The sequence below is a fragment of the Microtus oregoni genome, unplaced genomic scaffold (assembly GCF_018167655.1).
Source record: "Microtus oregoni isolate MIOR12 unplaced genomic scaffold, Mior012 000003F_ref0000135, whole genome shotgun sequence".
In the NCBI taxonomy this organism is placed as follows: Eukaryota; Metazoa; Chordata; class Mammalia; order Rodentia; family Cricetidae; genus Microtus; species Microtus oregoni.
In genome coordinates, this window is record NW_024543062.1 from 14,282,761 (window position 1) to 14,296,724 (window position 13,964).

At 48.4% G+C, this 13,964-nt stretch overlaps 1 protein-coding gene across 1 annotated transcript; it reads left to right on the top strand.

Moving 5' to 3' along the window:
- Window positions 1–276: 276 nt before the first annotated feature.
- Window positions 277–13,948, top strand: Phkg1 (phosphorylase kinase catalytic subunit gamma 1). The gene is made up of 10 exons (XM_041648044.1): window positions 277–409; window positions 2,516–2,632; window positions 3,045–3,223; window positions 3,595–3,649; window positions 7,743–7,808; window positions 9,757–9,920; window positions 11,094–11,184; window positions 11,324–11,477; window positions 12,173–12,298; window positions 12,670–13,948. The coding sequence occupies exons 2-10, from the start codon at window positions 2,550–2,552 to the stop codon at window positions 12,916–12,918; spliced, it is 1,167 nt and encodes a 388-aa protein (XP_041503978.1). The 5' UTR covers window positions 277–409; window positions 2,516–2,549; the 3' UTR covers window positions 12,919–13,948.
- The last annotated feature ends 16 nt before the right edge of the window (window positions 13,949–13,964 follow it).

The following is a 13,964-nucleotide window of genomic DNA, read 5'->3' on the forward strand; positions in this document are numbered from 1 at the left end:
CATCAGGTAGCTACAACAATCTATAACTCCAGCCCCAGGGAAATCCAGCACCTCTGCCCTCTGGGCACATCATCCATGTGCGCAAATACACAAAATTAAAGGCTTTGCTGATGCCAAGCCACCCGAGCTTCCCCTAGCCTCCACCAGGTGGTGGCCCTGATACTGTTTTGCCCCAGTCCTCTCCCTCCTGGACCTTGGCCTGCATCCCGGGTTTGCAGTTGTGGTTTATTTTTGGCAGGCCAGCCTTCCATCACCAAGTACCAAGCCGCAGAAGTAGAAAAAGATAGCAACTCCAAGCATAAGTGGTTGCTCGCGACACTGCTTCAGTCCTTCACGATCCCAGTCTCCAAAGGCCTCCAGGACCTTGGAATTCTTGTTATCTTCATTTAGGAGCCTACAGGACATAACGGTGAGTAGCGAGGCAGCAGTCAGGGAGTGGTGGGGTTTTGAGGCAAGGACATAACTCCTCAAATCTGTTTGACCCATTTCTCTTCAGACCTGGGAGACCACGGGTTCTCAGAACACCTGTTGGGCACACAGCTGGTTCTGCCCGTTGACTAGCTTTCTGGGAGGAATAGCAGGTTTCAAAACTTTGGACCACCTACTTTTCTTTAGAATGCTCCCCTTTACAGTGAGGCTAAGAACAAGTGTAAAGGGCTAATGAAGCAGTAAATAGAGAACCATTGTCGGCTCCAGTCAAGCCCTAGGAACCCGGGGAGATGGACACATACATTATCAGAAAATGTGAGTGTAGCCAGCCTGGCTCAGGATGGCATCTTGGTCCGGTGTGGGCCCAGAATTGCTCTATGCTTCTGCAAGGGATGTGGTGTTCACAAATGCCCATCTTGGAGTTTTAGAATGACCTTTCAGCAAACAGGCTGGTTGTTGAGGGGAACAAACATCTTCAGGTTCTGCTGGCTGTTATGTGCAACAGGCCAGGTTCCTGTTATTGGCAAAGAAGACAGTTGTTATTCTAAACCTTCTCTTGGTAACCAGGCACCCAGTATCTGGGACACCAGGCTTCCAGCAACAGTCAGCTTGAGGCAGCCAGGACTGCTGCGTGTTTGGTCAGCAAATTGGGCCCCTTGGGACACCAGGCTTTCTGGGGCTCCCACAAGTGGACTGGAAGCATATGCTGTTGCCTGCTTGCCTCTTCCTATTGCTGGGTGATATTCTGCCTTTCTCAAACCCTTGGTCTGGAGCAGGAGTTCAGTTTGCTGGTAGGAACCTCTGTGTTCCTGGGACAAGATGGGTCAGCTTAGCTTCTCCACATCCAACCTGACCACCCTGACTCTGGGCTGAGCGTGTAGCTCAGTGTTTGAGCACTTGCCTGGCATGTGCAATGCTCTGGGTTCTATCCCCCAGCACCTAAAAATAAAAACAAGAGCCAGGAAGTGGTGGTGCACAACTTTAATCCCAGCACTCCAGAGGCAGGCGGATCTTTGTGAGTTTGAGGCCAGTCTGGCCTACAGAGTAAAACCCAAACAAACAAAGAAACAGGCCAGTGGCCAGCCTGGTCTACATAGCAAGCTCTAGGTCAGCCAGGGCTATATGAGACTTTGTATCAATAAAAAAAGGATTAAGGGCATGGACCACCACAGCCCAGCCCTATATGCTTTTTTAAAAAAATCTTAAAAAAGAAAAAGGGGGGCTGGAGAGATGGCTCAGTGGTTAAGAGCATTGCCTGCTCTTCCAAAGGTCCTGAGTTCAATTCTCGGCAACCACATGGTGGCTCACAACCATCTGTAATGACGTCTGATGACCTCTCCTGGCCTGCAGACATACACACAGACAGAATATTGTATACATAATAATAAATAAATATTAAAAAAAAAAGAAAAGAAAAAGAAAAAGGGGGCTGGAGAGGTGGTTCAGCGGTTAAGAGCCTGACTCTTCTCCCAGAGGTCCTGAGTTCAATTTCCAGCAACCACATGGTGGTTCACAACCACCTGTAAGGAGATCTGGTGCCCTCTTCTGGCCTGCAGGAACACATGCAGATAGAACATGGTATACATACTAAATAAATAAGTTGAAAAAAAGAAAAAGAGAGAAAGAGAAAGGAATAAAGGGAAAAAAAAGAAAGGAAAGAAAGAAGGAGCCGGGCAGTGGTGGTGCACTCCCTTAATCCCAGTACTCGGGAGGCAGACTGGATAGATCTCTGTAAATTTGAGGCCAGCCTGGTGGTCAAGAGCTAGTTCCAGAACAGCTAGGGCAGTTACATAGAAATCCTGTCTTGAAAAATAAAAACAAAAACAAAGAAAGAAAAAGAGAGGCCTTACTGGTCCATGCTTTTAATCTCAGAACTTGGGAATTAGGCAGGCGAATATCTGAGTTCAAGACCAATTTGGTCTACAAAGTGAATTCCAGGACAGCCAGTGCTACACAGAGAAACCGTGTCTCAAATAAACAAACAAACAAACAAATAAATAAATAAAATAACGAATAAAAGAGAAAGGAAAGAAAGAAAAAGTGGGAGGAGTGGGGAGTTGACCACTTCTTTCTGCACCCCTTTCAGAGGCCCTTGAGGTCCCCCTGAGACCTACCTGAGCATGACCCGGGATGAGGCCCTCCCTGACTCCCATTCTGCACAGACCTTCTATGAGAACTATGAGCCCAAGGAGATCTTGGGCAGGTAAGGCCCAGACCCTGTGCTTTACCTATGATGGGAAAGATTGGTGCCACCCTCAGCCCTGGCCCCATTTCTGTCCCTTTTGTTCCTCTGCTTAGGGTGAGAAGTATGTGTTACAACACAGGGCGGAACATCTGTGCCTTTGACTGACTGATTGATTTTCATTTTGTTTTCTGAATATGAGTGTTTCACCAGTATGTTTGTGTACTCTGTGCATGTCTGGTGTCCTTAGAGGTCAGAAGTGGGTGTCAGATCCCTTAGAGTTACAGACGGTTTTTTGTAGCTATGTGGGAACTGCCTCTGAAAGAGCAGCAAGTGCTCTTAATTACAGACCTTCCTCTAGTCCCAGAACTGCCTTTAGTAAGGGGCTCCCCTGGAGTGTGGGGCACCAAGGCCATCTGTTCTCTCCTCACAGGGGAGTCAGCAGTGTGGTCAGGCGCTGTATCCACAAACCTACCTGCCAGGAATATGCAGTCAAAATCATCGACATCACAGGCGGAGGCAGCTTCAGCTCCAAGGAGATACAGGAGCTTCGGGAAGCCACACTGAAGGAGGTGGACATCCTGCAGAAGGTCTCTGGACACCCCAACATCAGTGAGTGGCTCCTTCCTGCCCCACCACCCCTGGCACAAGCCATAGCCCTGTGCTTTTTGGTGCTTCTGCCCTAATCACCCACCCAAGTCAGGGCATGAGAGCCATCTCGTGATCAGCCATACTCGTCCATCTTCACCTTGTGTTCAGTGACTCTGCCAGCCCATTGTTGGGGCGCGAGGTCACAGGTGCCACCTTCCTACTCAGACAGGATGGGGACAGACAGGGTTGGGAGTGGGTGCAGGTGAGGAAGGGGTACACCTCAGTGATTGCCCTCCTCCTGCCTCTGGAGCCAGCCTGCCTGGTCTCTGTGCCCCATGGTCCATGCCAAGGCTCCTCTGCTCCTTGAGACCAGCTAGCCTTTTCCATTTCAGTACAGCTGAAGGACACTTACGAGACCAACACTTTCTTCTTCTTGGTATTTGATCTGTAAGTACCCAACCCTGGAGCTCTCCATGGGTCCCCACCAGGCTGTCAGGGGGCCAGCATCAACCCCCAACCCCCATGATGAAACACCAGGCAAAATCGACAGTTTTTGAAACCTAGAGTACCACTTATGGATGGGTTATATATTTTCTTAATTAAAAAATTTCTTTTAGGGCTGGAGAGATGGCTCAGAGGTTAAGAGCATTGCCTGCTCTTCCAAAGGTCCTGGGTTCGATTCCCAGCAACCACATGGTGGCTCACAGCCATCTGTGATGAGGTCTGGTGCCCTCTTCTGGCCTGCAGGCATACGCACAGACAGAATATTGTATACATAATAAATAAATAAATAAATATTAAAAAAAAATTCTTTTAGACAGGGTCCTTTTGGGTAGCTCTGTAGCCCTGTAGACCACGTTGGCCTTGAATTCACAGAGATACACCTGCACCTGACTCCCAAGTGCTGTGGTAAAAGGCATTGCCACCATGCCTGGCTTCAATTTAATTATATGTTTTTTTGTTTGGTTTGGGTATTTCGAGACAGGGTTTCTCTGTGTAGCTCTGGCTGTCTTGGAACTCTCTAGATCAGGCTGGCCTCAAACCCACAGAGATCTTCTGCCTCCCAGGGATCAAAGGAGTGCACCACCACTGCCCAGGCCTTTCTTCTTCTTTTTTTTTTTCTGTTGGAGGCAACACCTCTTTATGAAGGCCATACTTAGCCCAGACTGAACTTGAACTCATGATCCTCCTGCTTCAACCCCTAGAGTGCTGAAATTACAGGTGTGACCTCCACTCCTGGTACTAGTTGGTCTCTGGGGATGAGTTAAGGGAGGAAAGAGCGGAAAGAGCAGCTGGGTGGTAGAAAAGGGAATATGAGAGAGAAGCCCGTGGTTGAGATGACATTTCGGGTGTTGTTCAAAGACCAGTGTCATCACTCTGTGTTTGCACCAACAGGATGAGAGAGGAGGTCTTTAACACTAAGCATCAAATATAAGCAACACAAAACCTGACATGCTGGCACGCGCTTGGGTTTTTCTTTTATTTGGTTTTCTGAGACAGGATGAGACAGGGTTTCTCTGTATAGCCCTGGCTGTCCTGGAACTATTTCCATAGACCAGGCTGGCCTTGAACTCACAGAGATCCGCCTGCCTCTGCCTCCCAAGTGCTGGGATTAAAAGTGTGCACCACCACTGCTAGGCTAGTGGCACATGCTTGTAATCTCAGCTCTCAGAAACTGAGACAGGAATTACTTCAAGTTCATGGCCATTCCAGGGATACATGCTGAGTATCGACCACCCTGGACAAGACCCTGTCTCAAAAAACAAAAGGGAACAATGATAACCACACAAAGTGCATGGGAACTGTGCACTGGAGACTTAATAATTGCCAGGTGGTGGTGATATACGCCTTTGGGAGGCAGAGACAGGAAAATCTCTGAGTTTGAGGCCAGCTGGACTACAGAGTGAGTTCCAAGACACAGAGAAAAAAAAATCTGTCTTGAAAAACACCAAATAGAGGGGCTGGAGAGATGGCTCAGCGGTTAAGAGCATTGCCTGCTCTTCCAAAGGTCCTGAGTTCAATTCCCAGCAACCACATGGTGGCTCACAACCATCTGTAATGTGGTCTGGTGTCCTCTTCTGGCCTGCAGGCATACACACAGACAGAATATTGTATACATAATAAATAAATAAATATTTAAAAAAATAATAATTATGATGATGAAGGAAGGGAGGGAGGGAGGAAATAAAATTTTCCTCTGGGCATGGTGGTACATGCCTTTAATCCCAGCACTTGGAAGGCAGAAGACGGTGAATCTCGGTGAGTTTGGGGCCTGTCTGATTTACATAGTGAGTCGGCCATTCAGAGTATATACTGAGACCCTGTCTCAAAAACAAACAAAGGAAAGAAGGGAGTGGGTGGGAGGGGAAGGATAAGAGGATGGAAAAGGAGAGGGGAGGAGAGGAACAGCTTGCTTTTCAAAACCGGGCTTGGTGGCACATATCTGCAATACCAGCTCTTAGGAGGCTGAGACCAGAGGATCAAAAGTTTGACTCCAGCTTGTGCGACATAGCCACACCTCATCTCAGGAAACAAAAACCAAAAAAAAAATTCAGTTCAGTCTTTAGCTTTCTGACCTAGAATGTGGTCACTGCTAGAGCAATCTGGTTTTACCCTGTAGGGCTCCTTGGGACACCAGTAAAAATAGCTTCTCCAAGCCACCTCTCTAAAGGTTAAAGATATTTGAGCTGCCCCCAGAGGTTACTCAGGACAGGGCCCTGTGAATACAGCAGGGATGGTTACAGCAGGGCAGGAGAGGGGCCTAGCAGCCCATCCTGTGGTTAAATAGAAGATAAAACTGGGCTCAGCGGCACAGTCCTGTAATCCAAGCACGCAGGAGGATGAAGCAGGAGGATTACTGGTATGGCTTTAAGGTTAGCTTAGGCAACAGTGTGGGTCCCTGTCTCAAATTTTTCTTATATAATGAGAGACGAGAGGAAACAAAGTATTGAAGAATTCAGCAGCTACAATAGGAAATGTTTCAACACTACAAGGCTGTCAGTTGTCTCAAGCAAATCCTTTCCTTACATTAGCTGTGATGTACAGAGAGGGTACCCTGTGCTAGGTAGTTTTATGTCAACTTGACACAAACTACAGTCCCTGGAGAGGACAGAGCCTCAATTGAGAAAATACCTCCATAAGGTCCAGCTGTAGGTAAGCCAATAGGGCATTTTCAAGGGCTGGGGTTAAAGGCCTTCGCCACCAGGACTGGCCTGTTCCTCCATTATTTAAACCATTATTTATTTATTTATTTATTTATTTAATTTGGTTTTTCAAGACAGGGTTTCTCTGTGTAACAGTCTTAACTGTCCTGGAACTCACTGTTTTTTTTTTTTTTGGTTTTTCAAGACAGGGTTTCTCTGTGGTTTTGGAGCCTGTCCTGGAACTAGCTCTTGTAGACCAGGCTGGTCTCGAACTCACAGAGATCCACCTGCCTCTGCCTCCCGAGTGCTGGGATTAAAGGCGTGCGCCACCACCGCCCGGCTTGGAACTCACTTTGTAGACCAGGCTGGCCTCGAACTCACTGAGATTCACCTGTCTCTGCCTCCCAAGTGCTGGGATTAAGGCATGTGCCACCACTGCCTAGCTTAAACCATTTATTTATATAATCTTTAATTAGATGAGGGTGTGGGGCTGAGAGATGGCTCAGGGGTTAAGAGCACTGATCAGTCTTCCAGCGGTCCCGAGTTCAATTCCCAGCAACCACACGGTGGCTCACAACCATCTGTAATAAGATCTGGGGCCCTCTTCTGGCCTTCAGGTATACATGTAGGCAGATGCTGTATACATAATTAATAAATAAACCTTTAAAAAAATTAGGTGAGGGTATGTGTGTGTGTCTGTGTGTGTGTGTGTCTGCATGTGGGTATGTGCAAGCGAGTGCACGTGCCTGTGGAGGCCAGAGGCTATTCTGAATCCCCTGGAGCTAGAGTTATAGACAATTGTGAGTGGCTTGACATGGGTGCTGGGAACCAAACCCAGCTCCTCCGGAAGAACAGTAAGTGTTCTTAACTTCTGAGTCATCTCTCCAGCCCCTGCCCCTCTATTTTTTGAGACAGAGTTCCATGTAGCCCAAGCTGGCCTCCAAGTCACTATGTAGCTGAGGCTGGTCTTGAACTCCTAATTGATTCTCCTTCTGCCATTTACCAAGTACAAGGGTTACATGTTTATGCTGCCACAGCTGGCTCTTTGCATATAATGGGCAAACTTGGCTTCTCCGACACTTACACTGTTGATTTCTTTCCATTTGCTTCCTGGCAAAAAAACGTTCCCAAGTCCTCTTGATCTGGGGTCCTGAGCCAGAGACTCTGATGCCTGTCTCCCACTCCCGGTACTGACGAATTCCCAGGGTGCCATGCATTTCCATAAGTAGGGACATCACATTTTCTCAGGCTTTTGCTTTTCTTTCAGTTCTTCCCAGAGAGCCCTCCACTCCTTCCCTGGGGCTCCTGCCCTCAGAGGAACAGCCCACCTTGTCTTTGATGGCATCAAGGTGGGAACACAGTTCTGGGGGCAGGTAAGGAACACTTTGTTCCCACAGGATGAAGAGAGGGGAACTCTTTGACTACCTCACTGAGAAGGTCACCTTGACTGAGAAGGAAACCAGGTAAGGATGTGTGCCATCTCTACCCGTTCTCCGTCAGTGGTCTGGCAGGAGGCCTGGTGCGCATGTTTAGCTGAGGTCATGCTGGCTTCTGTGATCGCCCAGCTCTTTGGCTCATCTACAGACTAGAACCTAGACTGTCCCAGCCCATCCTGGATCCCCCATTGCACGCAGTGAGGTTGGTCTGTGGGCTTTGGCCTCCCCGCCTCTTATCCCTGATGAGTGGAGAGTAATGTGTAGGGGAACACGCACTTCTGTTGTGTGGAAAAGGTTTGTCCAATTCTAGAATCGAAAATTAAGCCAATGTGTCTGGAGAGATAGCTTAGCAGTGAAGAGCACTTGCTATTCTTGCTTTTGTTTCTTGAGACAGGGACTCACTATATAGCCCTGTCTGACCTGGAACTTGATATGAATGAAGACCAGGGTGGTCTTGAACTCACAGAGATCTGCCTCCTCTCTGCCTGCAGAGTGTTGACATTAAACACTTGCACCAGCACTCTTGGCACACTTGCTATTCTCTCAGAGGATCTAGGTTTGGTTCCCAGTAGCCCATACCAGTGGCTCAGATGTCTGTGATTCTAGTTCTAAAGTATCTGATGTCTTCTGACTACCCTGGGCACTCTATGAATGTGGTGCATATATGTACACTCAGTCATACACACACACATTAAATAATACATACACACACACATTAAAAAAAATAGACCGCTGGCCAATGGTGGTGCCCACCTTTAATCCCAGCTCTTAGGAGACAGAGGCAGGTGGATCTCTGTGAGTTCAAGGCTAGCCTGGTATACAAGAGTTAGTTCCAGGACAATTAGGGCTGTTACACAAAGAAACCCTGTCTTGAAAAAAAAAAGCCAGCTGATGGTGGTGCACGCCTTTAATTCCAGCACTTGTGAGGCAGAGGCAGGCAGATCTCTTAGTTTTAGGCCAGCCTGGTCTACAGAGCAAGTACCAGGAAGCCAACGACACAGAAACCCTGTCTGGAAACAAAAACAGAAAGAACAAAAACCAATGGGCTGAATGTGTGTCTCATTAGAATAGTGTTTACCTAGCATGTTTAAAGCCCTGATTCCCATCCCTGGTACTTGGGGTAAAATACAAAACAAAAAATTAAAACTGGTGATGAATATCTGTAATCTCAATAATATGGAGGCTCAGGCAGGAGGATCACGAGTTCAAGGCCTACATGAGGTGCAGGTGACGCCTTGTTTCAAAAAGTAAAACAAAGTTAGGCCATAGTTCAGCTACCAGAGTGTTTACCTAGCGTGCAGGAAGCATAAACTGGCCATGGTGACACATAACCTCTAATCCTAGCACCTGGTAGATGGAAGCAGGAAGTTCAAGCATTCAAGATCATCCCCAGCTACCTGTAGGTTAGAGGGCAGCCAGAGCTGGGTGGTGGTGGCGCACGCCTTTAATCCCAGCACTTGGGAGGCAGACAGATCTCTGTGAGTTTGAGGCCAGCCTGGTCTACAAGGTCTACAAGAGCTAATTCAAGGACAGGCAAAGCTGCACAGAGAACTCTGTCTCAAATACAAAACAAAACAAAAAAACATTCAGGCATGGTGGTGCTAGACTTTAATCCCAGCACTCAAGATGCAGAGGCAGGCAGATCTCTGAATTCAAGGCCAGCCTGGTCTACAGAGTGAGTTTCAGGAAAGCCAGGGTTACACAGAGAAACACTGTCTCAAAAAAAAAAATCAAGGGCTGGAGAGATGACTCAGAGGTTAAGAGCATTGCCTCCTCTTCCAAAGGTCCTGAGTTCAATTCCCAGCAACCACATGGTGGCTCACAACCATCTGTAATGGGGTCTGGTGTCCTCTTCTGGCCTGCAGGCATACACACAGACAGAATATTGTATACATAATAAATAAATATTTTTAAAAAATCAATAAGAAATTAAAGAATGTAAAAATAAACCATCGCCATGTATCTGCCTCCTCAGAAAGATCATGCGAGCCCTGCTGGAGGTGATTTGCACCCTGCACAAACTCAACATTGTCCACCGGGACCTGAAGCCGGAGAACATCCTTCTAGATGATGACATGAACATCAAGCTCACAGACTTCGGGTTTTCCTGCCAGCTGCAGCCAGGAGAGAGGCTCCGAGGTCTGGTACCATGGCCTTGGCCCATAGAGGGGCATCAGGGATGGAAATGGCTTGAATGTCTTCCCGGAATAAAAACTCTGCCCCCTCAGTGGCTGAGGAGATGGTTCAGTGGGTAAAATGGGACACATAAGCATGAGGACCTGAGTTTGAATCCCCAGAGCCCATGTAACTCCAGCACTGGACAGGCGGCTGAGAGCAACACCTGGGGATCGCTAGCCAGTTAGTTTACCCGAATCAGCCAGCTCCAGGCCAGGGAGAGACCCTGCCTCAAAAACAAGATAGAGAGCAATCAAGGAAGACACCCGACATTAACTTCCAGCTTTCACCACACACACACACATCCCAGAAATGACTCAGCAGTCAAGAGCATGGGCTGCTCTTTCAGAGGACCTAGGTTCGAGTCCCAGCATCCACATTGCTGATCAGAACGTCTGTAACTTCAATTCCAGGGGATCCCACACCTTCTTCTCGCTTCCTTGGGCCTCAGGCCCATATGATACACAGATAGGATACAGGCAAGACATCCAAATACGTGAATTTCAAAAAAAGAAAAAGAACATGCTTTTTTTTTTGTTTTTTTTTTTGGGGGGGGGGTTTGAGGCAGGGTTTCTCTGTGGCTTTGGAGCCTGTCCTGGTTCTTGCTCTGTAGACCAGGCTGGTCTTGAACTCACAGAGATCTGCCTGCCTCTGCCTACTGAGTGCTGGGATTAAGAACATGCATTTCTTATGTAGAAGACCCAAGTTTCAGTTCCCAGCACCCACATAGGGAGACTTTCAGAGTCACCTATAACTCCAGTTCTAGGGGATCAGACTCTTCTGACAGCTGAGGATTTTTACTATGTGCACCTACCCTCATACAGATACACGCACACAACGTATAATAAAAATAAACCTAAAAAATATCCTACTTCAGAGGCTAGATGGCTCTTGAGTCAAGTCCTCTTCCTAGGACTCCACGGACCTAGGTTTCCCCCAGCTTGAGCTTCATGCCAGGGTGCCCAGAAGGACCGAGGAATCCACGGGGTGGCCTTGCGAGTCTGTGTACCATGATGCTACGTGTGTGTGAAATAGCGAGCCCTGCCAAGCCCTCTTCTCGCCCATCCCTTGGCTGCCTTGGGTAACCTCTCCCAAGGGCCCCCGTCGACCTGTCCTGATAAATGACTGTTCCTGCAGAGGTCTGCGGGACCCCCATTTATCTGGCCCCTGAAATCATCCAGTGCTCCATGGACGACAGCCATCCTGGCTATGGGAAGGAGGTGGACATGTGAGTGACCTGAGTAGATGGGGGGGGGGTTCACAACTCTAGCCGGACCCCAGTGAAACTAGGAACCACGGCCCTCCACTCCTGCATGCCTCCCTTACCCATCCGGCTTAGAGTGACCTGACTCCCTACCAACCTCCAGGTGGAGCACTGGCGTCATCATGTACACGCTCCTGGCTGGCTCCCCACCCTTCTGGCACCGGAAGCAGATGCTGATGTTGAGGATGATCGTGGATGGCAAATACCAGTTTGGCTCACCCGAATGGGATGACTACTCAGATACAGTGAAAGACTTGGTGAGAGGCCACGCCCACCATCTCCCCAGATCTCAAGGAAGAGAAAAACACCCCAATACAGGGAGCATACCCCAGAGTGGAGGAATCTCAAGGAGGGACCCCTCTGTATTTGTCTCATTGCTGCTAAAAAAAAAAAAAATACCTAGCAAAATCTACTTAAGGAGCTGGAGAGGTGGCTCAGAGGTTAAGAGCACTGGCTGCTCTTCCAGAGGTCTTGAGGTCAATTCCCAGGAACCACATGGTGGCTCACAGTCATCTATAATGAGATCTGGTGCCCTCTTCTGGCATATAGGCATACGTGCACGCAGCGTACTAAATAAATAAATCTTTTTTTTTTTTTTTTTTTTTTGCAACTTAAGGAAGGAAGGGTTAATTCTGGCTCATGCTTTATGGCTCCAGGTGTGTGAGGACACTGGTCACACATCCACAGTCAGGAAGCAGAGAGAGACAGATGCTGGTGCTCAGCTCACTTTCTCCTTTTCATTCAGGCCAAGATCCCAGCCTAGGGAATGTTGCCACCCACACTGAGGGTGCAGCTTCCCACCTCCACCTATCTAAATAATCCCTCACAGACGCCCAGAAATTTGTTTTCATGGTGGCTCTAAATTCTATCAAGTTGACAGTAAGAACTGACCATCACATCCTGTGTCTTCCGAAACGCTGCTGGGAGCCTCAGTGCCCTTCTGTACTCACAGGTGTCTCGCTTCTTGGTGGTGAAACCCCAGGACCGCTGCTCAGCAGAAGAGGCTTTGGCGCACCCGTTCTTCCAGCAGTACGTGGTGGAGGAAGTGCGGCACTTCAGTCCCCGAGGGAAGTTCAAGGTAGAGACTTAACTTGGCTCAGTGGTCTTGGGGGATTTTGCTGTTGGCTCCTGGGGTACTCTGTCCTGGAACTCACTCTGTAGACCAGGCTGGCTTCGGACTCAGAGATCCGCTTGCCTCTACCTCTTAAGTGCTGGAATTAAAGGTGTGTACCACCACCACTGGGCAAATTGGTCCTCTTCTTGTACCCACTGTACCAATTCAGTTTCTGGTTGCCGGGAATGTCAGCTAAGTGACCCTGTTAGCCTAAATCCCTGTAGATACTTGGGGTCTAGTAACAGGGGGCATCATGAATAGCATCCCGAAATCCATCATGAGCTTTCTGACAAGCTAAGCTGCGGGCTGAGGGTTCTCGGTGCTGCCCCCTGCAGGTGATCTGCCTAACTGTGCTGGCCTCGGTAAAGATCTACTACCAGTACCGTCGGTTGAAGCCCATAACCAGGGAGATTGTCATCCGCGACCCCTACGCCCTGAAGCCTCTCCGTAAGCTCATCGACGCCTACGCTTTCCGAATCTACGGTCACTGGGTGAAGAAAGGGCAGCAGCAGAATAGAGCCGCCCTCTTCGAGAACACACCCAAGGCAGTGCTCCTCTCCTTGGCCGAGGAGGAGGACTTCTGAGGGGTAGTAGGACATCTCAGAACTGTGGAGTCCCCAAAGAGTTCTCTGAGTCATTGCAGGTGGCCCTACTCTGTGCACCCCACTAAAAGCACAGGGTGTTCCCATTAAAGAGCAGTAATTATAGCTAGGGCTGGGTGTGGTGGCCTGTGCCTGTTGTCCTGAGGCAATAGGATCCCAGGTTCCAGGACAGCCTAGTGATGGTTGCTTCAAAATAAAAACAGGGCTGGGAATGTAACTCTGTGGTGAATGTAAGGCCCCAAGTTCAACCCCTGGTATGACAAAAGTAGATAGATGGATGGATGGATAGATAGATAGAAGACAGACAGATAGATTAATAGATAGGTGATAGATAGATGATAGATTGATAATAGATCGATCCAATGCAGCAGAGGCCATGCCAGGCAGGAGTGGGAGGGCAGAGAGCACATGTGCTTTGGGAGCTAGAGGCCTCCTGGCTTCTCTACTGTGCACCTTCACCATGGTCTTGGGTTCTTTCTCCTTTTTTAGACTTCTGTATTTTGTGTGTGCTTCATCCAGCTGTTTATTATGTGCACCCCCTATCTGCAGTACCTGTGGAGGTCAGAAGAGGGTATCAGATGCCCTGAAACTGAAGTTTGGGATAGTTGGGAACCACCATGTGAGTGGTAGGAACTGAACCTCTCTTCTGCAAGCACAACTTCTCTTAAATGCTAAGCCATCTCTCCAGCTCCTGTCTCAGTTTCTTTAGGGGCCCAAGGTTACTGATAATTGAGGAAGTGGAGGCAGGATGATCAGGAGGAGCTCAAGGCCATTCTTGGCTACACAAGGAGTTTGAGGCCAGCCTGCACTACATGAGACCCTATCTATCTCAAACAATTTTAAAAAGTGGACTTCACTGGGCAGTGGTGGCGCACACCTTTGATCCAAGAACTCGGGAGGCCAGAGTCAGGCAAATCTCTTTGAGTTCAAGGCCAGCCTGGTCTACAGAGTGAGTTCCAGGACAGGCTCCAAAGCTTCAGAGAAACCCTATCTCGAAAAACCAAAAAAAAAAACAAAACAAAACAAAA